The 24,593-nt window shown below is 47.9% G+C and overlaps 1 protein-coding gene across 5 annotated transcripts; it reads right to left on the bottom strand.

Annotated features, from left to right (window-relative positions):
• Positions 1–699: 699 nt before the first annotated feature.
• Positions 700–21,951, bottom strand: rcc1 (regulator of chromosome condensation 1). Of its 5 annotated transcripts, none has more exons than XM_068006871.1 (10): positions 21,868–21,951; positions 19,875–19,968; positions 11,539–11,729; positions 8,862–9,041; positions 7,111–7,207; positions 5,124–5,246; positions 4,622–4,774; positions 3,288–3,407; positions 2,203–2,355; positions 700–1,274 (listed from the first exon to the last, which is right to left on the bottom strand). In XM_068006871.1, the coding sequence occupies exons 2-10, from the start codon at positions 19,951–19,953 to the stop codon at positions 1,099–1,101; spliced, it is 1,272 nt and encodes a 423-aa protein (XP_067862972.1). In that variant the 5' UTR covers positions 19,954–19,968; positions 21,868–21,951; the 3' UTR covers positions 700–1,098. The 5 variants fall into 5 exon arrangements, with proteins under 5 accessions (XP_067862972.1, XP_067862971.1, XP_067862973.1 ...); XM_068006870.1 differs by having other exon boundaries at positions 21,863–21,940; XM_068006872.1 differs by lacking the exon at positions 21,868–21,951 and adding an exon at positions 21,277–21,358.
• Positions 21,952–24,593: the final 2,642 nt, after the last annotated feature.

The raw sequence follows: 24,593 nt of genomic DNA, 5'->3' as shown, positions 1-24,593 counted from the left end.
TGGGACTTGAACCCACGACCTTCTGACTCAGAGGCGAGAGTGCTACCCTCTGAGCCACAGCTAACACCTTGGTGTTTCTTGCCGCCTCTCCCGAAGGAGCTACTCACGCTGCCGGTACATCTTTCCACTTGACGTCAGCGCACTCACATTTTCAGTGTGGGGGGGGGAGGGGGGCGTTGGGTAACGACTGAGGAATGATAATCCCGGCCGACTCTCCCCCACCGTAACCCAGGGCAGCACCGAGTGCCAACTTGAAAGGGCCTCGGCTGAGAACAGCTCTCCCAGCGCAGACCCGAGTCCTCACTGATCTGTAACGGCCAGCTACTCAACCGAAGAAATTCACTCCACCATTGCGGCCGGGGTGGGGGGGCGGACTGGGCTGGATCATCTCATCCCGAAGCAGTTTTTTTTGTAATATAAAGTGGGTAGAAGAGAGCCAGTTTGATGATATCGCACAGCCTGAACACTCGTGACTGTTTAATTCCCTCGGCCTGCTAACTAACGCAGTCGCATAATTATCTGTCTGCGCTATTTATTAATTATTAAAACAAACTGCAGATAAAAAGAGTCGGGACAGCAAGGTGTGTGATCACAACAGTGGGCGTATTAACAATAGTGCACAGGTGAAATTAAACCAGCTTCAAGCCCAGGAGCTGCTGAAATCACTCAATTTACACAAGGACCAGAAATGCAAAAATGTTATAGAAAACTATCACAAAAAGATTTATTTGATTTTAAAAGAATATTTCTTTTTTGTTAAATCTACTCGCCTTCCCGTCCGTCCTCCCCAAACAGAACTGAAATTTTTTTTAAAAAAATAATAAATGGCTCTTATTATAACTTAAAATTTGAACCACAGTCCACAAGGTAGAAGTGGAGATGATCAGAGTCGTGTGTGGGTTAATGGCAGTAACAGAATGATAAAGTTACACTGGGTTTTTGTATTCCAAGGGCCATCAGAAAACAAACAAAAAAAAAATTAAAAGGTTTATTTCTGGAGTATCCAAGCATTTGCATTTAAGGGATGCTGGGGAAAGTGCAGGACTCAGTCTTTATAATTGAGGTTCTGGCAGTAGTTTGTGCGGAGAGCTGGCTGTATCAGCTCTGCCCGCGGTCTCTAACCAGTAGCGCAGTGTGCTGGCCTCCGCTCGAGATCGACAGCACCTCTCTGTTCTCCAGCTGCTGGCCTGACATCTGGACAGGGCTCCACACGTCCTCATCGTCGCCCGTGCTCAGCTGGTAGTTCGTCCCCATCCCCCAGGCGAAGGCTCGACCTAGGAGAGCAATCGTGGCAAAAAAAATACCTGCGTCAGAGCCCAGTGAAGGAACCGAGAAAGAATTTGCTTTTACGCAGCGCCTTCCGCGGCCTCAGGACGCCCCCCAAAAGCGCTTTACAGCCAAATAAGTAGTTTTGAAGTGTAGCCACGGTCGTAAAGTAGGGAAACACGGCAGCCAATTTTCGCACAGCAAGATCCCACAAACAGCAAGGCGATAATGATCAGATAATCTGTTTTTAGCGGTGTTGATGCTGATAGGGTGAGATGAAGTAGGGTGGGAGGAGCCTCGCGTGCAGCATAAACACCAGCACGGACCTGTTGAGGGATAAATATTGGCCCAGGACACCGGGGAGAACTCCCCTGCTCTTCTTCGAAATAACGCTGTGGGATCTTTTACATCCACCCGAGAGGGCAGACGGGGCCTCGGTTTAACGTCTCATCCGAAAGACGGCACCTCCGACAGTGCAGCGCTCCCTCGGTACTGCACTGGGAGCGTCAGTCTGGATTTTGTGCTCAAGTCTCTGGAGTGGGACTTGAACCCACAACCTTCTGACTCCAGAGGAGAGCGTGCTACCCACTGAGCCACGGCTGACATTTTGTTTCCTGTGCTTTCAGACTACGCTGCGTTTTAAAAGGCCACGCGCTAAATGATTTCTGACAGCTTGCAAACAAACTTCAGTTTTTTGTGCTAAAGTATTGTTTCTGTTATCACTGGCCTCAAGCGAGAACAGTCGGGCCTCCCGCTCCTGACCCACGTCCAGGCTCATGGTGACGCCCACCACAGCCAAACAGTCTGCTGACACCCATTAACTCGGCTCATACACGAAAACACGGCTTGGGACGAGGTACCGCGGCACATCCGGGGGCCACGTTCCAGCACGGAGGAGAGGGGGAAAACTGGGAAAGGAGGACAACGAAATCTTACCATCCTTGCTGACGGCATAACTAACAGAAGCTCCACAAGCCACCGCAGCGATATCAGGGAGTCCTTGAATGAGGGTGGGTATACTCTTCTCTGCACCATGCTCGCCCAACCCTAAGCGTCCGTACTCTGCTCGACCCAGACTGTACACTTTACCTTTTATTTTAAGAAAAAAAAACCCCACACAAAATCAGAATTCATCCCGATGAGGAAAAACAAAACAAAGCAAAACAAAACAGCCAAGCTTGCTCGGAGAGGAACGTTTCACCATCAGAGTCCGGCGCGGCAGAAAAAGTTTAATTCCTTGCTGGGGGGCCCCTCTCCCCGGGGCCACAAGTCAAGAAGTAAAGCGGCTCGGAGGGCTCTGGAAAACACTACTCCGAGGGCAGGGGGTTAGAAAAGTGGCAGTGATAAGGATGGTGAGCATTCAGCTCTTTTACACCGTTTAGCCAGGCTCGTTCCTGGGCCATTGTGATTGGAAGAGTCACTGAGTTGGTAGCACTCTCGGCACTGGGTCAGACGGTTGTGAGTTTTCTATTATCCATTCTCGGGCTGCGGGCGTCGCTGGCGAGGCCGGCATTTATCGCCCATCCCTAGTTGCCCTTGAGAAGGTGGTGGTGAGCCGCCTTCTCGAAGCGCTGGTAGCCGTTTTGGTACGACTTGGAAGGCTGACTGTTATAGAATCAAACAGCACAGAAAGAGGCCATTCGGCCCATCGTGCCTGTGTCGGCTCTCTGAAGGATCTATCCAATTAGTACCGCTCCCCCTGCTCTTTCCCCATGGCCCTGCAACAAAATATTGTTTACAAACAGATGGATATCTGTCATAAGATAAATCCCCTATTTCAAGTTGAGTTGAGGTGGATTGGAAAGGCGGCAAAATGCCACAGCACAGAATAAACACGAGACGAGGGATTCTTTCGTTCCCGCTTGTCAGACTAGTACTGAATTTTCTTCAAGTTCAAATTTTTGGGGGTCCGAATTTTGAGCATCAATTTTACAATGAAAGCCAGTGACTGCTAACAGAAAACGATGAGACCGCCACACAATGCTCCTGCGTTCGCTCTCCCCCCGCGATGTAACACCCACCTTCAGAGTCCAAGCACAGCGTGTGATGTTGTCCACCGGAGAATTTGACCCAGGACTTTGTCGAGTTCTTGAACGCAGTTAGTTTATGCGCTGAGTAACAGGGAGTTGTGCCTGGTGTCCCTGCAGCAGAAACAAAACAACACGTCTTACACGCAACACAGCACCTTCGTTTTTCTCTTCCCCACCCCCCCCACTCCATCTCTCCTGAAAGCACCCACTTCTGCTGGGGTACAGTTCCACGCACTACCCCGGAACATCACACAAACTCCCAACCCTCGATACCCGAGCCTTGACGGTGCGCGTCGACGGACTATTCAACTGCATGGGGCAGCACAGATGAGCCCAATCCTATCCTCAGCCTGTTTCCACACACGTAATTTCCACAGCACAGTAAAGATAAAGCTAATCTGTTTCTCCTCATCTCTTTATGCCTGGTCACTGAACGACCCTGGTAAGGGCGTGGGGACATGCTGTACGCTCCCATCCCTTACTCACTGGAGTGCAGAAAGTTGGGGGGGGAGGGAGGGGAGGAGAATATAATAGCAGTGTTCAAAAATTACAAAAGATATATTTTTATTTTTATTTTATGGGTCACACCTACTTCCTGTAACACTTTCACCGTCACACTTTTGTTGATTAATGCCCTGATTGTTATAAAACTGCACATCCTCCAAGTGACCATGAGCAACGCCCCATATTACAGGGCGTGGTACAGAGTTAGACGGGTGGGGACTGAAACTGGTAGCTTTCCATTTGTGTTTGAGTGAATCATGGTGGTTATTCAGGATGAACAGGAAAAAAAACAACCAAATTTCTTGTTTTAAAGAGTGACCCATGTTAGATGCAAAACTTTTTATCAACACATTAGCTGTGTATTTGAGGTGTTCAAAATCATGAAGGGTTTTGATAAAAGTAAATAAGGAGAAACTGTTTCCAGTGGCAGGAGGGTCGGTAACCAGAGGACACAGATTTAAGGTAACTGGCAAAACAGTCAGAGGCGAGACGAGGAAACATTTATTTTACGCAGCGAGTTGTTCTGATCTGGAATGCGCTGCCTGAAAGGGCGGTGGAAGCAGATTCAATAATAACTTTCAAAAGGGAACTGGATAAATACTTGAAGTGAAAAAATCGGCAGGGCTATGGTGGAAGAGTGGAACTAATTGGTAGCTCTTTCAAAGAGCCAGCACAAGCACGATGGGCCGAATGACCTCCTTCTGTGCTGCATCATTCTATGAAGTGTCCAGCACAACGGACAGTAGGAATACCTAATAAAGCGAACGGGGGTTAACGCAGAGACACCATTAAAGAGCAGCTGCTCGCCTTCTTGTGCTCACCCAGTTGATGGTAATTGGAGAGTCCGAAGCCATAGACATGCCCTTCCTTCGAGATCGCAAACGTGCAATAAGCCCCACAGAAAACATCCCGAAACTTCACCTTCCCGCTCCCCTTCGCTTTGAAACGGAGGCTTCTGGGAATCAGGAGCCGCTCTGAGCAAATTTAAACAAAAAAAAAAACGTAACAGTCAATAAACAGAAAGAAATATTGTTCATACTCTGGAGGCCAGTGGTGAATGGGCCGTGGGCCCCCGATCAATTATCAGCTCAAGTTAAGAGAGCTACTCTACCCGGCTGCAACGTAATTCGAAGGCGCAGGTCCCTCTTCAGCTTGCTGGGTAAGCGCGATCCGATGTAAGGGAACAGGGAGCAAGGGCGAGTTAATGGAGTCCAGACGCAGAGCAGCCGTGATCTAATTGAATGGCGGGGCAGGCTCGAGGGGCTGAACGGCCTGCTCTTGAACCTAAGGTCCGCGCGTTGTACAAATCAGTGCCGCGTTTACCTAGACCCCGCCTTCCTCCTCGGTTCGTAAAGCATTCCGCTACTCTTCCCAGCTGCCCCTGCTCGCCACAGCCAGAGGTGAAAATGTCACCGTCGAGAGACAGCAATGCCAAGTGGTCATTACCTGGGGGGAGGGGGGAAGAAAAATTTCAGCAAACAATGTTTAAAAAAAAAAGTGCATTAGAATTCAAGCTGCCCACTCGTTCCCCCGTCACCAAGATGGACAAGAGCAGCCCGAGGAACACCATCAACGTCCAAATCATACACCATGCTGACATATCCTGGAACCCCCCCTAACACCATGTGGGCCACGTCAACAGAAAGACTGAAGGAGGAGGCCCAACATCAAAATTTTCAGGGTGACTGGATTGGATAGGCTGGGGTTGTTTTCCTTGGAACAGAGGAGGCTGAGGGGTGATTTGATTGAGGTGTACAAAATTATGAGGGGCCTCGATAGAGTGGATAGGAAGGACCTATTTCCCTTAGCGGAGGGGTCAATAACCAGGGGGCATAGATTTAAAGTGATTGGTAAAAGGATTAAGAGCAGAAATGAGGAAAAATGTTTTCACCCAGAGGGTGACACGGACACAATGGGCCGAACGGCCTGCTTCTGTGCCGTAAATTTTCCATGATTCTGACCGGCAGCGGGTAATAAATGCGCCAATCTCGCAAGAGCAAATAATGTTTTAGAAAAAAAGTTAGAATCAAATAGGAATTTGTAAACAAACTTCAGGATTTGCCAACTGGACAAGAAGCAATTGTATATTTATAGTCCCTTACCGTATTGAAATGAAGTGTTTCACATGCAATGACGTTTTAGGAGAACGACGACTGTCGTACGTCAGCAAATTCGGTGACCATTCTGTGCAGAGCAAGATCCCAACAAACAGCAATGTGATGAATCACCTACTGGCCAGTCACAAAGCTTTCTACGGCCACAAATGATTACACCACCACCTGTTTTCAGACGCAGTGCGAGCATTACTGAGGCGCACCCAACTGCTGCACGGATTTGATCAATTCCAGTAATATTAATGGAACAGTATTACACCAAAGATATTACACCCAAGATGCACAAACAAAACATTCCTGTATAAAGTAGCGAGAGTGACTGACTGACGGTTACAAGAGTCGGGGGTGTACAAGAGCAACAGACGACACTGGGGCTAAGACTGGGTGGGTTTCACCTCGTGACTTTATGCTTCTGTCCAGCGTCACTACAGGGCTCTGAATCGACCCGGCAATGTAAGCTGGCAAAGTTCCACCATTAACTGTTCATTTGACAGCTCCATGTTGCAGAATTAAGCAAATCTCAAGACAAAAATGTAGCATATTAACAGTAAGGTGGCAGCTTGGCTCAGAGGGTAGCACTCTCACCTCTGAGTCTGAAGTTTGTGGGTTCAAGTCCCACTCCAGAGACTTGAGCACAAAATCTAGAATGACACTTCAGTGCAGTACCGAGGGAGGTGCTGCACTGTCGGAGGTGCCGTCTTTCGAATGAGACGTTAAACCGAGGCCCCATCTGCCCTCTCAGGTGGACGTAAAAGATCCAATGGCACTATTGCGAAGAGCAGGGGAGTTCTCCCCGATGTCCTGGCCAATATTTATCCCTCAACCAACATCACTAAAAAAACAGATGATCTGGTCATTATCACATTGCTGTTTGTGGGACCTTACCGTGCGAAAATTGGCTGCCGCATTTCCTACATTACAACAGAGACTTCACTTCAAAAATACTTCTTTGGCTACAAAAGCTTTGGGACATCCTACGGTTGTGAAAGGTGCTATATAAATGCAAGTTCTTTCCTTTGTCGTTATTGGGGCTATTTCTCATTTTACCACTGGTGTGAATAAACCCATCCCCGGTTTTTGTTTCCACTGAAGAGGGGTGTAAATCAGGCTAACGACCCGCTACCGTCTGACAGTAAAAGTGAACGCTCATCCCATGGCATCTGACACTGAAACCCCCGTAAGTGAAACCATCTCACCTGAGGCGATTTTAATTATGGGAACATCGAGGGGAACTTGCTTCGGCAAAGAGCTGGTCTTCATCGGCTCTAGCAACCCTATAACTCCATTGTTATCCTGTGGGATTCCAGATTTAAACACAAGTGAAACTTTAGGCACAGTCAGCAAAATTATGCAACAGTTTCTGAAAACATGGAGTCCCGTGAGGAAGAACGAAAAAACCCCTGCAATTTCTTGTGGAAATAAAAGCTGGGAATGCCGGAAAACTAAAATAATAACGAAAGATGTTAGAACTGCATGGTTTGATAGGGTCTGAAGGAGGAAAAACATAAGTCAGGTGTCAGCTTTGGCTCAGTGGGTAGCACGCTGGCCTCTGAGACAGCAGGTCGTGGGCTCAAGTCCCACTCCCGAGACTTGAGCGCAAACTCTAGGCAGACACTCCCAGTGCAGTACCGAGGGAGTGCTGCACTGTCGGAGGTGCCGTCTTTCGGATGAGACGTTAAACCGAGGCCTCGTCTGCCCTCCAAGATCCCATGGCACTATTTTGAAAAGGAGCAGGGGAGTTGTCCCCAGTGTCCTGGCCAGTATTTATCCCTCAAACAACATCACTAAAAAAAAACAGGTGATCTGGTCATTTATCTCTCCACTGTTTCTGGGATCTTGCTGTGCGCAAGTGGGCTGCCACGTTTCGTACATTACAACAGTGACTACACTTCATTTGCTGTAAAGCGATTTGGGACACCCTGAGGTCGTGAAAGGTGCTATATAAATGCAAGTCTTTCTTTTTTTCCTTTAATAAATAAATAAACAAACCTGTGTCCCTTTCCTCCTCTCCCTCAAGCCCTCTCAGCCCAGGTGGGGCAATGTGGGCATCACAATTGGCTGCACTGCCCCAAGGTTAGTAATGGAGGAATCAGAGGAGGTTCCCACCCCTGGTCCCTACGGAGTCCTGGAACTGACCACGTGTGGATATCAGTACGGGACAGGATCGGGTTTATAGGGACATTCAGCCCCTCGAGCCTGTTTCGCCGTTCAATCAGATCATGGCTGATCTGTCCCTCAACTCCGTTTACCCGCCTTCGCTCCATATCCCGATACCCTTACCCAACAAAAATCTATCGATCTCAGTCTTCAAAATTTCGATTGACCCCCAGCATCCACAGCCATTTGGGGGAAGAGAGAGATCCAGATTTCCACTACCCTTTACGTAAAAGAACGTGATTTCCCCCCAGACAGAATGAAGAAGCAGTTTGCTCTGACGTCTCCATTATTCACAACCTAGATTCACATGAAGAATGGCCACTTGTGCCTGGTACGAGAAAGGTAGACCGTTCCTGTACCCAACAAGGCTCGGCAGTGAGAAAATTAATCAGAGTCACAGAGCATAGAAGGAGGCCATTCGGCCCATCATGGCTGTGCCAGCTCTTTGAAAGAGTTATCCAATTAGTCCCACACTCCCCTGCTTTGTCCCCATAGCCCTCCAATTTTTCCCCTTCATGTTTTTAAGCCAATTCCCTTTTGAAAGTTATTATTGAATCTGCTTCCACCGCCCTTTCAGGCAGTGCATTTCAGATCAGAACAACTCGCTGCGTGAAAAAAAATTTCTCCCCATCTCCCCTCTGGTTCTTTTGCCAATTACCTTAAATCCGTGTCCTCTGGTTTTCCGACCCTTCCTCCACTGGAAACAGTTTCTCCTTAATTACTCTGTCAAAACCCCTCATGATTTTGAACACCTCTATCAAATCTCCACCGTAACCTTCTCGTAGCTTACCCTGAAGGAGCCCCAGATGTAGACTTGGCCGACGTCAGTCAGAGCCGCAGTGTGACTGTCGCCGGCAGAAACTTGAACCACGTGCTCGTTGAGCGTTATCCGAACCGGGACCATATCCGATCCTTCCTGCGATGTATCGCGCCCGAGAGCACCTTCGTCGTTGCAGCCGCAAGTGTAAATCTGAGGGCACAAGAGAAAGAAAAAGTCATCCAACCTCGGTCAGAACGCACCAACACCGGGTGCAAACAACCTTTATGGAACATTCCGAACCATTGGTGCGGGGGGAGAGAACCCCTCGGTCTCCTAACCGACAGTTATCCCTCAACCAACAACATTAAAAAAAAAATTATCTGGTTATTATCTCAATGCTGTTTGTGGGATCTTGCTGTGCGCAAATTGGCTGCCGCGTTTCCCACGTTACAACAGTGACTACACTTCCAAAAAGTACTTGATTGACTGTAAAGCGCTTTGGGACGTCCCGAGGTCGTGAAATGCGCTAAATAAATGCAAGTTCTTTCTTCCTTTCACGGGCAAAAATGCTGGAAAACACTCAGCAGGTCAGCCAGCATCCGCGGAGAGAAGAGTTAATGTTTCAGGTGTAGACGCTTCATCCAGTTCTGACGAAGGGTCGACATCTGAACGGTTAGCTCCTCTCTCCTCTCATCGATACTGATTGACCGAGTGTTTCCGGCTTTTGTTTCAGATTTCCAGCACTGCGTTTTTTTCCCCCCACTTTGTGCTAACTCAAAGGACCCCCTGCTCATCTCCCCCTCTCAGCAGGAGTAACTTAGTTCAACAAGTCTTCGTTCTAAAATGGCTGAGATTGATAATACAAAATCAGAATGAGAAGGCAGAAGATTGGAAGAATTTTCTTTTGGAAGTTGGTCAGTGGGCATCTACCAATATGGCACTTGTCACTATGTTGTAACTTGTAACTATGGGGTGTGGACCAAGTCAACAACAACTTGCATTTATATAGCACCTTTAACATAGTAAAACGTCCCAAGGCTCTTCACAGGAACGATTATCAAACAAAATTTGACATCGAGCCACGTAAGGAGATATTAGGACAGGTGACCAAAAGCTTGGTCAAAGAGGTAGGTTTTAAGGAGCGTCTTAAAGGAGGAGAGAGAGGCGGAGAGGTTTAGGGAGGGAATTCCAGAGTTTAGGGCCTAGGCAGCTGAAGGCACGGCCGCCAATGGTGGAGCGATGAAAATCGGGGATGCGCAAGAGGCGAGAATTGGAGGAGCTCAGAGATCTCGGAAGGTTGTAGGGCTGGAGGAGGTTACAGAGATAGGGAGGAGAGAGGCCATGGAAGGATTTGAAAACAAGGATGAGAATTTTAGAACTGAGGTAACTATACCGTAGAGATATGGTACCCCTGCCATCATTGTCCAAAAGCATACGTGGAGAACGGTCATTGCAACAAAGCACCGTAATTATTAGCATAAAGGTTGTGAATTAAAGGACTTGGCCACATAATTAGAAACCAGCACCTCACCTTGTGGCCAGAGAGGTTCCAAGGTTGGGTTTGTCACTGGGGGGAGACGGGGAGAATACCAGTTATCTGTACATCCGGGGCACTAATTTCAAATTGCATTGCACAATCACTAATGCATTACGTACTAATGGTCCTTACATGTTCTCAGTGGGGCTCATTTCATTGAATACCTGATGAAGGTAAGTGAGTGGAATTGCCCACTTATTGACAGTCAACGGAAAATCCAGCACCCAGTATTTTCCAACTGATTAGCCTGATTAAGTGGATTGAAATGTTATCATTTGCACATGAGTTTTAGTCATCAACAGCTCACTTGTTAACCCATTAATTACAGTAAAGCCATTAACGGTGATTAAGCAAGAATTTGCATTTATATAGCACCTTTCAGGTCCTCAGGATGTCCCAGAAGCACTTCACAGCCAATGAATTACTTTTGAAATGAAATCACTGTTGTTTTGTAGCCATCTAGAGAGTACTGAAATCAGGAAAGATACATCGGTCTTGGAGGGGTATTGTGCAGATTCACCAGGGCGTAAAGGGTCAAATTATAAGGAGGGGTTCCATAAACTTGGCTTGTATCGCCTTGAGTTTAGACGGTCACGGGGCAATCTAATCGAGATATTTAAAATGGTTATAGGATTCGATAGGGTAGATACAGAGAAACTATTTCCTCTGGTGGGGGAGTCCAGAACGAGTGGACATAACCTTAAAATTAGAGCTAGGCCATTTAGGAGTGAAATCTGGAAATACTTTTTCACACCAAGAGTAGTACAAATCTGGAACTCCCCAAAAGGCTGTGGATGCTGGGGGTCAATTGAATTTTTCAAGACTGACACTCCAGTGCCAGTACTGAGGGAGTGCTGCACTCCCGGAGGTGCCGTCTTTGGACATTAAACCGAGTCCCCGACTGCCCTCTCAGGATCCCCAGGCACTATTTCAAAGAGGAGCAGGGGAGTTCTCCCTGTTGCCCTGGCCAATATTTATCCCTCAACCAACATCACTAAAACGGATTATGTGGTCATTATCACATTGCTGTTTGCGGGATCTTGCTGTGCGCAAATTGGCTGCCGCATTTCCTACATTAGTACAATTCAGACAGTACTTAATTTGGCTGTGAAGACATCCAGAGGTCATGAAAAGCGCTGTATAAAAGCAAGCCTTTATTTCTGTACTTACGCAGCCCGTGGCACTGAGGCACACAGTGTGCATCCCCCCGGCCTCCACCTGCACGATTTTCTCCGGCAGCAGTTTGACGAAGGCTGGCTTCTTTCTCTCCATCACATTTTCCCCAAGACCGAGTTGCCCAACGTCACCCTGGCCCAGGGTCAGGACAATCCCAGGGGCGTTCCCATGCGAGGAATGGGAGACTGCGGTGGGGGGGGGGCAGGAAAAGCAAGTTAAGTTTCAGCTCGTGCCAGAAAGCCAGCAATGAATATGCAGAACTACAGATGCACAGGCTAAGCTCGTATTCCCTCGAGTATAGAAGATTAAGGGGTGATCTAATTAAGGCGGTTAAGATGATCAAAGGATTTGATAGGGTAGATAAGATAGAGAAGTTATTTCCTCTGGTGGAGGGAGTCCACAACAAGGGGGGGCATAACTTTAAAATTAAAGCTGGGCCGTTCAGGGGGTGATGTCAGGAAGCACTTCTTCACACAAAGGGGAGTGGAAATCTGGAACTCTCTCCCCCAAAAAGCTGTTGAGGCTGGGGGGTCAATTGAAAATTTCAAAACTCAGATTTTTTGTTAGGCAAAGGTATTAAGGGTTACGGAACCAAGGCGGGTAAATGGAGTTAAGATACAGATCAGCCCTGATCTAAGTAAATGGTGGAACAGGCTCGAGGGGCTGAATGGCCTCCTCCTGTTCCTACGATCCTAGAACCGCTTCTGCTCGAATAATCACCAGGTGCAGCTTTAAGTTAAATGGAGTCGCTTTTTATACTGTGCTAATGGCAGCCGGGAACAACACCGAGGATAAACTTAAGAGGTTCACCAATGCCAGCAGCTGAGAGGACCCTTTTATTCAGGAGCCTGCGACACTAGCAGGCGGAAAAAGCAGCTTTTCACTGAACTTTACACACAATGTGCAGGAGGTCCTGAGCTCCATTAGACCATTGGACAGGTGGGTTTTTTTTTTGAAAGGTGGCTTCATTAAAAAAAAAAGTCCTTTCAAGGATATACTCCAAATATAAGCTCTAAAATGTCCTTACATTTTAAGCAATCTGCAAAATGCAGCCACTTATTTAAGTTCTAAACATTTCACTTGCAACTGGCTGTGCATCGAATGCATTCGGCGGTGCGTCATGGAGCTATTCAGATCAAGGAGGTCCCAGGTTCGCTGAATTAACTGATCCCAGCTTTGGGACAACATTGCCCCTGAGCCACGGAGGGGAGGGGGCAGCCCAGGATCCCACTGCTGATCGTTATCCATCCACCCCTGGTGGAAAATACACGTTTGTGGGGACATCCGGTGAAATCAAGATGTGATGCTCCTATAGTCGAACAGCCTCTCAATACTCAACGCGTGTAAAACTGACCCCAAAGGGTGGCTGGTGCGTGTGCAGCCAGAACCCAAGAATGAGTCAGCGCCTTCAGGAAAGGAGAATAAACCCACATTACAACAGTGACAACACTTGAAAAGTACTTCATTGGACGTCAAGTGCTTTGGGACGTCCTGAGGTCGTGATAGGCGCTATACAAATGCAAGTCCTTCTTTCTTTAATAAACGAAAAAAAATTGCCAGTGTGTCAATTTACATCAACTAGCCTTCAGTGATCATTGCATGACATCAGAGTGAGTGCGCTGATATCACAGCAGCTTCCTCCTGACCTCATAAAGGAGCACAGTGAAAAGTAACTCAAGTGCGCGAGCAATCTTCAGGCGTGAGCCTCGACAAAAAGCTATTCAATCAAGGAGAGGTGTTACAGACGTTACCCTCTAGCCGATTTCCGCCATCCTCCCCGCACACCCGCTGACGTGAGACCAACTGAAGTGGCCAAATTGTGGCACCAGCTGAATCAGGGAGCTCAACACAGTAATCAGGATAAACTATCGTGAGAAACCCGTCGTGCAGGTTGCGGCTTTATCCGAGACTGCGAGGTTTAGAGAAACCCATTCACAGCGCTTTTTGTAAGACTTTCATCCCAGTGCCCCCACACGGCCCTCGTGGGATTTTATCTAGGATTCCAGTTCCAAGAATCCATGTAAGGTTAAATGAGAGACTCACTAAATCTCTCTCCAATGGAAGAGGAACGAGGTAAGATCACCCACTGTTGCCCATCTTATTTAATGTCTTCATCATTGACATGTTGGATGGCGTCATAACAGACAACTTGGAAAGTCTCGACCAGGAGTTCTGAAAACTACTGCAATGTCAGCTTTTGCAGATAAATACTGTGTTGCTGGTGAACTTATTTGAGGATCTGATGCACTCGATCTTGGACACAGTGGGTGTCCCCAAGTGTGGTGCTATGGGATTTTGGGAACCTTGAGGTATTGATCGATAGATACAAGGGGCATTGACCCAAACGTTGGTTCACATTGGTACCCGGAGGCCCTGCGGATGCCAACTTCAACTCCAGGTCAGTGCTGGGCAAAGAGCACTTTGGTCTTTCTTCAATGGCTTCTTCAATCAAGTCCCATTGTAGACTGAGCTGGTGGCATAAAAGGCAGGTCCAAATTGTTCTCCTCCATGGTTCAGAACTCCTGAGCATGCAACGGAAGGGCATCCTCCCACCCATAACACAGGAGAAATAAGACCAAGCTGTACGACCCAGACCCAGTACGGGGTGGGGGGAAAGGGTTACATCATGTTTATGTTACTGGACTAGGAATCCAGAAAACAAGAATTCAAATTTGAGAATTTAGATTCAGTCTTTTTTAAATCTGGGGGGGGAGGGGGGAAATCTGGTATCAGTAAAAGTGGCCAAGAAGCAGTCGGATTGTGGTTGTGGTTCATTTATGTCTTTTGGGGAAGGGAACCTGCTGTCCTTAGCCGGTCTGGGCCTCTATGTGACTCCAGTCCCACACCAACGTGGTTGACTCTTATCTGCTCTCTGGAGTGGCCCGGGTATCAAACCGCTACCAGCGGTTAAAGGAGAGGGCCCAACTCCAACTAGGGATGGGCGACAAATGCCGGCCTCGCCAGCAACGCCCACATCCCACGAATGAGAAAGTTGATGGGGTGTTGCGCGCCGCTGGCTGCGGTCCAGAGGCCAGTCCAGCGGTCACTTGCCTCTTACATCAATCCTCAAGGACATGATTTTCCTCACTCACGAGGCACCTTTCTCTTGAAGTCAGGGCTTCAGGAGAGAGAAGTTGCAGCTCAGACACACAATCTCCAATCGCCATTGGCCTCTTTTACTGTCCTGCTGTCTCCCCCCAACTGAAAGAAACGTGGGTTTTTCACATCTCTGACCTCCCTCCGCTCTTGGCGCCCGTGAAACGTTGGGTCCTGGACATCCCCACAAGGACTTCACTCTCCTTTGTATTACATTCAGAAGCTTGACCTTGTGAATGCTCAGTATAAATTATATAATGTACAATAAAAGTATGGCTTTTGATTCAAGTGGGTGTTCCACTAAGAGTTATCTTCAGGCCTATTTAGTATATGGGTATCAGTGTACCTAGGTACAGGAGGAGGCCATTCAGCCCCTCGAGCCTGTTCCGCCATTCAATTAGATCACGGCTGATCTGTATCTTAACTCCATCTCCCTGCCTTGCATAGGAATTTTAACCAGTAAGACTGGGGGAGGGATCTGATGAAAATAACATAAATCTGAAGATAAAAGAAATGGGAGACGAGAGTAAAGGTCAGACCAAGATAAGGAACAAAGGGAACAAAAACGGTCAGGGAACAAATACAATTATAGAACACACGTACAAAATGACTGTTCAAGATAAAGTGAGGGAAACAATTAATAAAAACAAACTAAGCTGCCTGTACAACAATGTGCACAGCATCCGAAACAAAACAGGGGACCTGGAGGCAGTAATTTGTGGCGAGGAGCCAGATGTAGTAGGGATAACTGAAACATGGCTACAAGGAACAGGACTGACAGTTAAATACTGCAGGATATAATATATTTAGAAAGGATAGGGAAAGAAGGGGGTTGCTGTTCTAATTAGAGACAACATAATGGCAGTGGAACAAAGGGTTATAACTAACAGAAGGATAGAAACAGAATCCATGTGGATTGAGAAAGAATAAGAAGGGATCGATCATGTTAATCGCTCGATGGTTCCCGAACTCCTAATACACTTGCCTAACAAAAACCCCCATCAACCACAGTTTTGAAATTTTCAATTACCTGGACTCAACAGCTTTTTGAGGGAGCCTTTGTGTGACGTGCTTTCTGATATCATTTTAAGGTTATGCCCCCCTTGTTCTGGACTCCCCCCACCAGAGGAAATAGTTTCTCTCTATCTACCCCATCAAATCCTTTAATCATCTTGAACACCTCAATTAGATCACCCCTTAATCCTCTATATTCCAAGGGAATACAAGCCTAGTCTATGCAACCTGTCCTCATAATTTAACCCTTTTAAACCCGGTATCATTCTGGTGGATCTGCGCTGCACCCACTCCAAGTCCAATATATCCTTCCTGAGGTGCGGTGCCCAGAACTGAACCCAGTCTCTCTAAATGGGGTCTAACCAGAGCTTTATATAAAATTTAACATCACTTCCACCCCTTTGTATTCGAGATAAAGGCCAACATTCCATTCGCTTTTTAAATTATTTTTTGTACCTGTTCACTAGCTTTTAGTGATTTCTGTACTTGGACCCCAGAATCTCTCTGCTCCTCCACAGTTCCCAGCTTCTCGCCATTTAGAAAATACTCTGATCTATTGTTCTGCTGTCTAAAGTGGATGACTCTTTCCCACATTAAACTCCATCTCCCGCAGCAAGGGGGGAAAAAAAAAATCTCACTGATCATCTTAACTTATTCCCCCATGACCCAACCACATCAGCTGCCAGCAATACTTCAACTCAACTCCAGCTCAAAATGCTCTCTCCGAGCGCAACCAATGTCTGGAAGGATAGGAATCTTGGAAACGTACTGCTGGGAGATTTTCATGCCCATTACAACAGAAGCCGAACGCTGCACAGACAAGAATCCAAACACACCTGCCGCTCTCCTCGAACTAACTGGCCACCCTTCGTTTGCGAGTCTAGGCGGCAGGGTGCTGGTCGGCTATTCAACCGTGCAAGGCATCAGTCAGGCTCAATCCTGGCTGTGCCCAATGTCCACATAAACACTCCTTAAACAGGATTTAAGGAATAGCTACTGGGGCAGGAACGCTGGCATAATTGTTTATTCCCCCCCCCCCTCACCACTCTAGCCCAGGGAAGTGCCCAAACTGTTGCCTGGGCTGCGACTGGCTAACTGAACAGGCCGGGATCAAACCATAAGGTCTAAATGTGACTGAAATGGGTGCCTTTACCCACTAAGAAGCTAAGATTGTTTTGTTACTTACTCTTCTGCTGCCAGTTCGCTTCAGGACAGGTACAATTATTTTCCACTTCATGGTACATGCAGTTAAAGCAAGGAGGCTGTACAAGCTCACAGAGTTTTTCTAGCCCCTGGTACCAGCAGTGACAACTGAGGGTCTTCCTCAGGACTGTGCAACCCAAGTACATATGTAATCCGCCACATTGGCAAAAGCGCACGATGACTTTCCACTGACATTCAGGACATAACTGAGAGACGACATCACCAGGCAGCAAGGCCAACACACAGGGAGGGGCAGCTGCGATGTCATAACTGCAGCCAGAGAGAATGGGCCAACCCCAGGCCCCCCCCCCCCCCAACACCTCACCCCTCACCCAACCCATCACCCCACTACTGTGCGCATGCAACGCCTGCGAAGGTGCAGTTAACGCAGCGTCGGACCTGCGACTTTTGACAATCCGCTGGGGTTGGCAGCAGGGGGAGAGCTCTGCACAGTCCCGGCAGTGATGGAAAACGGAAGCTCTGACCGAGCACAGCCAGGCTGAAATCCACAGCCAGCCGACCCAATGCCAAGTGCCTCTGGTAGCGGGGCTGTTCAGCCGTGTCACCACCCATGGCATTCTGGATCGGAGGGCACCAGCTTCAAAAAGGGGGTTCAGAGCTCCTACAGCAAGACCATCGGATCTCTTAGGTGAGGAGACCAAAACTACACACAAGACTCCAGGTGTGGTTTCACCAAGGCCCTGGATATCTTACTGCAGTTATACAGGGCCTTGGTGAGACCACACCTGGAGTATTATATGCAGTTTTGGTCTCCTTACCTAAGAAAGGATATACTTGCCATAGAGGGAGTGCAGCGAAGGTTCACCAGACTGATTCCTGGGATGGCAGGACTGTCGTATGAGGACAGATTGGGTCGACTTGGTTGTTGCCAGGGCTTGAAAATTGCAGCTACGAGGAGAGATTGGATAGGCTGGGGTTGTTTTCCTTGGAGCAGAGGGGGCTGAGGGGTGACTTGATTGAGGTGTACAAAATTATGAGGGGCCCAGATAGAGTAAACAGGAAGTACCTGTTTCCCCTAGCGGAGAGTTCAAGAAGTAGAGGACATAGATTTAAGCTGATTGGCGGAAGGATTAGAGGGGACATGAGGAAAAACTTTTTTACCCAGAGGGTGGTGGGTGTATGGAATTCGCTGCCCGAATTGGTGGTAGAGGCAGGGACCCTCAACTCTTTTTAAAAAGTACCTGGACCTGCACCTAAAGTGCTGTAAGCTGCAGGGCTACGGACCAGGTGCTGGAAGGTGGGATTAGAATGGGCACCTGGTTGTTCTTCGAGCCGGCGCGGACACAATGGGCCGAATGGCCCCCTTCTGTGCTGTATCTTTTCTATGGTTCTGTGGTTCTATGACTCGGCCTGTATCCACTAGAGTTTAGAAGAACGAGAGGGGATCTCATCGAAACATAGAAAATTCTGACAGGGCTAGACAGACTGGATGTTTCCCCTGGCTGGGGGGGGAGTCCAGAACGAGGAGTCACAGTCTCAGGATACAGGGTAGGACATTTAGGACTGAGATGAGGCTATGGAGGCCAAGTCACTGAATATATTTAAGAAGGAGCTAGATAGATTTCTAGACACAAAAGGCATCAAGGGGTATGGGGAGAGAGCGGGAATATGGTATTGAGATAGAGGATCAGCCATGATCATATTGAATGGCGGAACAGGCTCGAAGGGCCGAATGGCCTACTCCTGCTCCTATTTTCTACGTTTATATGTTTCTATGTTTACACTACAGGGCTGTCTCCAACACACGATGTAATGTTGTAGAGTGAAGATGAAGCAAGTATTGGTATTAACTGGGGTTTAGAGGGGATATTTTGATTTGTTCAGTATTTGAAGACCAGCTGAAGCAACATCAAGCAACCCACCTCAAATAAAAGCCCACCTCTTCGCACAATCCAATCATCTTTCCCCTGAAATATTCCCTTTCTCTTTTTTAAAAAAGAGGCTTTCTTTAGTTTGAAGTGTCTGTGCCACAAGAGCTGTCCAATTAGTCCCACTCCCCTGCTCTTTCCCCACAGCCCTGCAAATTTTTTCCTTTATAAGTATATAAACAATTCCCCTTTTAAAAACTATTGAAACTGCTTCCACTGCCCTTTCAAGCAGCACATTCTAGATCATAACAATTCACTGAGTTAAAAAAAATATTCTCATCTCCCTCCTACCAATGGAAACAGTTTCTCCTTATTTACTCTCTCACAACCCGTCATAATTTTGAAGAGATAAGAGTTTCTCTTTACCAAATACAGAATGCTGACTGTCTCCCCATAAAGGATACACCCCACTTACTCACGTCCAGGGAGCTTAGGTGGATGTTGGTAAGAGCCCAGGGCTTAGGAAGCGTCAGGAACGTACATGAGTATTGCTGAAGCTTTACTAGCTAAAACAAACTGCTCGGCCTACCAGCATAAGAGCGTTCTCCCAGTGAGGGTACTACTTGCCGAGCCAAAGTTCTACGGTGAAGAGTCAGGAGAATCTCAGCAACTCCCCTCCCCCCAACCCGGATCTTAACCGCCCACCAATCCATTAGCTCGCCAGTGTAGTTACCCATTCGTCAACAGTGCCCTAGCTCTGGTATCAGATTACTGAATCTGCCAGAGGGGTGGGATGTCTTGACTCTGCACTTCCAGCACCTCAAGCGTGTGTCAACTTACATCAACCCCAAAAGAAAACCCTTACTTAACCCCCTCTCCTCCCTCCAGCACGGTCTGAGCCCTCACTAGGCAAGAACGATCAGCTCCTTAGGAGCGACAGAGTGAGCAGCGCATCTTACCACTGGAGTTACAACCACGTGCGAATCAAACGTAAAGCATTTTATCTCAATGAAAGTAACAGGATATTTGAATATTTCACCAAAAATTTAAAACGCACCCAAAAGAGTTAACAAACGAACGATAGCATTTTCAAAAAAAAAATCTTTAGCCAAGCCGTTAATGATAGAGGAATCCAGGCATGCTGCAAATTCACCCTTTATTCAGAAAGTGAAAGACCCCCATACTCACTTTTTATCTTTTTACCCTCTTCGTTTTGTTGTCTCTCAACATGATCTTTTGACCTCTTTACTGTCTTTTTTCCTGGCATTGTGTTCCGAAGCTCCTGTCAAGCAACAGTAGACAGTTTACGTGACTATGTGACGTGGTCAGATACCCATTGCATGACTGATGGGGCCTGAGATTTAGCTGCACAATTTTTTTGCGATGGGGAGTTCCAGATGATCTTCAGTTTAAAAATGGATGAGTGCAAAAACACCCATCCCCCTTGAGTGTTTCATTATATATATATATATAAAAAATCACCTTTTTAGAAAGAGAACTACTTCCCTAATTGTGACAGTTCCATTAATGTAGCATTTTAATAAGTCAGTGATATATTCTTTAAGGCCTGGTCAGAATCGAAGGTTATTGCACGGACACAGAAATGTTTTATGACACTATGATGCTGGGCTTGCTGCAATTCAGATACAGCTGCTGACTATATCTCAAAGGATAGAAGGAAGCCATTCCACCCATCGTGCTGTGCTGGCTCTTTAAAGAAGTCCCGCTCCTCTGCTCTTTCCCCATTTTTTTCCCTCATCAAGTATTTATCCAAATGCCTTTTGAAAGTTACTATTGAATCTGCTTCCACCGCCCTTTCAGGCAGCGCATTCCAGATCATAACAATTCTCATCCCTCCTGTTTCTTTTGCCACAACATCAAAAAAACATTTATAAAAATATTGAGATATCCCAGCTCCTGAATATTTCCAGTACCACATTGTGCAGCTGGTACTGAACACGGTGCCCTCAACACTTTAATCCAAACGACTGCATGCTGAGAGAGAGAGAGAAAAAAATATCATTGGGCCTAAAAACTAACGCTCCCATCTCTTCGCAGCACTCGACAGCCATTCAACAACAATACACAACCCGAATTAAAAAACCTCCTTCGGAACACGGAGAGAGCGCGAGTCACTGAATATCTCAACCCCGCAAATACTGCAACAAGGTCACAGACCCCAGGGGCTGCCGTGGAGGCCGGGCAAGCACGGGCCTGGGCAAGGAGCAGCAGCCGGCGATCCCAGCGAGGAGGGAGCCAAATAACCGGACAGACTTGAGCGGGTCCAACAGCAGGGAGGGGAGCCTGGGTCTGAATCACTGGAGACTCCGCGCTCCCCAGGCCCGCGGCTTTTAAAATTCCCGCCTCCCAGAGAACCAGTCCTTTCATAATATATTTTTAAAAAACTTTATTTACAAGATCCAAACTACAGAAGCGCCCGGTTCAACACACCGGGGGGGGGGGGGCATTAAAATGGAATTTAATACAGTGATTTAAATAAAAGGGGGAAGCTGAGGGAATTAAAAGTTGAAACAAGGGAGGGGGGGGGAATCTGCCCGGCGGACAAAACTGACACTTAAAAAGATGTTACTTTGTTGCACGCGGCTGGATCCTGGGGTCCGCGCTCGGAACGCTCGAGAAGGGAACCCGCGGCATTCGGAGCGCGAGCAGCCCCAATGGGCGGCGGGGGGGGGACACCCGGCGTTCGGATTGTGGAACGTCGGGACACACGGCGTTCGGAAGCCGGAACGTTGGGACACACGGCGTTCGGATTGTGGAACGTTGGGACACACACGGCGTTCGGATTGTGGAACGTCGGGACACACACGGCGTTCGGAAACCGGAACGTTGGGGGACACACACGGCGTTCGGAAGCCGGAACGTTGGGGGACACACGGCGTTCGGAAGCCGGAACGTTGGGGGACACACGGCGTTCGGAAGCCGGAACGTTGGGGGACACACGGCGTTCGGAAGCCGGAACGTTGGGACACACGGCGTTCGGATTGTGGAACGTTGGGACACACACGGCGTTCGGATTGTGGAACGTTGCGGGGGACACACGGCGTTCGGAGCGCGAGCTGCCTATTGGGCCACACCGCGCTCGGCCCTGTGTTTTTAAAAAAAAAGCGAGTTAAAGTAGTTTGCCACCAGCTATTATTTATTATACGCGACAATACCTTACATTCACCAGGTGTGGGTTGTCTGAATTTCCTCTCACTGGCCGGGCCGGACCCTCCCCCTCCCGTGCTTCCCGCACGCGCACACTTTCTTTTTTCCTCCCTTCCAACGCCGCTGGCCCGCGCCTGCGCACTGGACCTCAGGCGGCGCGCAGTTTGAAAGTCGATGCGGAAGGACCGCGGCCGCTGGACCAGAGGAGGGAGGGGGAGGAGGGAGGGGGAGGAGGGGGAGGAGGGAGGGGGGAGGAGGGGGAGGGGGGGAGGGGGAGGGGGGGGGGGGGGGGGAGGGGGGGGGGGGGGGGGGGGGGGGGGAGGTGGGGGGGGGGGGGGGGGGGGGGGGGAGGGGGGGGGGGGGGGAGGAAGAGAGTGTGGGAGGGGGGAGGAAGAGAGTGTGGGAGGGGGGCGTTATCCTGCAGCCACTGCCAGAGGCTCACAGCTGTCACTCTCCAACACTGTCATTTGTTCAAGTGCAGAATTAGGCTTGATTAAATTGTAATCCCCCGGCTGGTGCAAGTGTTGCAAAAATTCTCCTTGATAATTTCGATAACGTTTTTACAGTTCGAGTTATTCACTATATTGGCGACTTAGGAGCCGTCCAATTCAGATCTTTATTCAAATGTTCGTTGAGCGCAAAGATCAACGTGCATGTACACTCTTACTCCTCCCACACAGTTTTTATTTAAATTTTGAACACTCACCATAATGTAAAGCTCTAATAAAAATACATTTTAATTATTACTATAAATGTCTGTGCTGCTGGCAGTCCCCGTCTGGTGATTAAATGGCAGTGCACTTCTAGGGATTACATAAGCAAGGTCGTCTATGTTAAAATACTGGAATCAAGACGAATTATTTCCAATCTACAGCATTCCACACAGAAACACTAGAAAAATATGTCGAGTCTGCTCCAGTGGGTCAGTGGTAAATGCAATAAATGCAGAAGTGATGTTGACAAGGCTGTCCTGAGTTACATGACTTCCCATCTTCCACCCTCCATAAACTTGAACTCATCCAAAACTCTGCTGCCTGTATCCTAACTCGCACAAAGTCCTGTTTAAAACCTACCTCTTCGACCAAGCTTTTGGTCACCTGTCCTGGTGTCTCCTTCTTTGGCTCGGTGTCAATTTTGGTCTGATGCTCCTGTGAAGCGCCTTGGGACGCTAATGGTGCTATATAAATGCAAGTTGTTGTTGTGTTACAACTAGCTGCAGCAACCAAGTCGAGAGAGAGAGAGAATAGCCAGGGTTCCTGATCCTGATTCCTGTCCAGTGACCCGTGGAAATTCTGCATTTGAGGTTATTGGATGAGAATAGGATCAGGCCTGGCCATGATTCCCAGCATCATAGGGCCAGGCAACACTCATTATCCAGGTTCACGTGTGAAGCCTTGACCAAAATGCTGGAAGAAACCGCCTCCCCGTGACGGTCAGTACTTTTCAGGAGAGAGAATACAGACAGCAAGGAAATCGACTTGAAGAGGCAGAGTATCCCAGAGTCAAATCAGCAAATGAGCCACAGGAGAGTTGACTTCAGAGGCCAATAAACTTTTTTTTTATATAAAGAAGGAATATGACACTTTTCAATACCATAAAGGCAACAGTGAAAACTGTGCAAATGAACGAGTAGCAGGATTAGCTGGGAGTGCCTTGCCGTTAGAAATGACAAACAGCAGCAGCTGCAATCACAGCTACGGGTCAGTGCATGTTTGGCAGAGGTATGATTTTTTTTAAAAACCCTGTCACTATTTGCCAGCTGTTCCTATAGATTATAGTATCACCCAAGTGACTGTTCTTCAGAAACTTGATGAGATTTGGTAACCACTGTAGTTATTATCCTGGACTAATAACCTAGAGATCAAATGTTCATAATCCCACCTTGGCAACTTGTTAAACTACATTCAATCATTTGTGGGTTAGTACCAAGAAAAAAAGGTCCATGAAATCTGCTGGATTGTAAAAATTCAACTGGGTCACTGGTATGGACCCCATTACTGGGTACTTTTATTGCCCATCCTGCAGGGCGTTATATGCTGCTTTACCAGTGTCGCTCACAAGAATAAATTCTTTCAAACAAAAAGTGAACGGCAGCAGCGGTAAAGCTGATCACACTTGTGCACACTCACACACAGAAAGTCTGGCTGATTTTATTCTTCCCTAACACGGGGCACTACAGCAACTTGCATTTATGTAGCGCCTTTAGCGTAGGAAGGCGTTACACATGGGTATAACTGGATTTAAAAAGGACCGCTGAGCCAAATGAGGAACTGGGAGGGGTGACCAAAAGCTTGATCAGAGGGGTGGGTTTTAAGTGGGTCTTAAAAAGAGGTGGAGGGGTTTATGGAGTGAATTCCAGAGCGTGGGCCTAGATGGATACAGGCACAACTACCAATGGTGGGGAAGCAATGCACAAGAGGCTAGTTTCAGAGGATCAGAGTCGAGGGGAGGGGGTTGTAGATTGGAGATAGAGAAGCGCGAGGCCATTAAACGATTTCGACACGAGGATGAGAATTTTAAATTGAACGCATTGGAGGGCTCCACGGAAGGCAACGTAGTCCAGCAAGGGTAGTAGCGAACTTGGTGTGAGATGGAGATGGGCAGCGGAGTTTTGGATGAGCTGACGTTCAGAGCGTGGAGTACAGGAGGCTGGCCAAGAGCACTGGAGTACTCGAGCCTGAAGTTGACAGAAGTACGGACGAGGGAGGCAGCAGCAGATAAACAGACAGGCGCAGAGGC

The sequence above is a fragment of the Heptranchias perlo genome, chromosome 26 (genome assembly GCF_035084215.1).
Source record: "Heptranchias perlo isolate sHepPer1 chromosome 26, sHepPer1.hap1, whole genome shotgun sequence".
Lineage (NCBI taxonomy): Eukaryota > Metazoa > Chordata > Chondrichthyes > Hexanchiformes > Hexanchidae > Heptranchias > Heptranchias perlo.
Note: the sequence above shows the minus strand (reverse complement) of the source record. Positions and strands in the feature narration are given on the sequence as shown.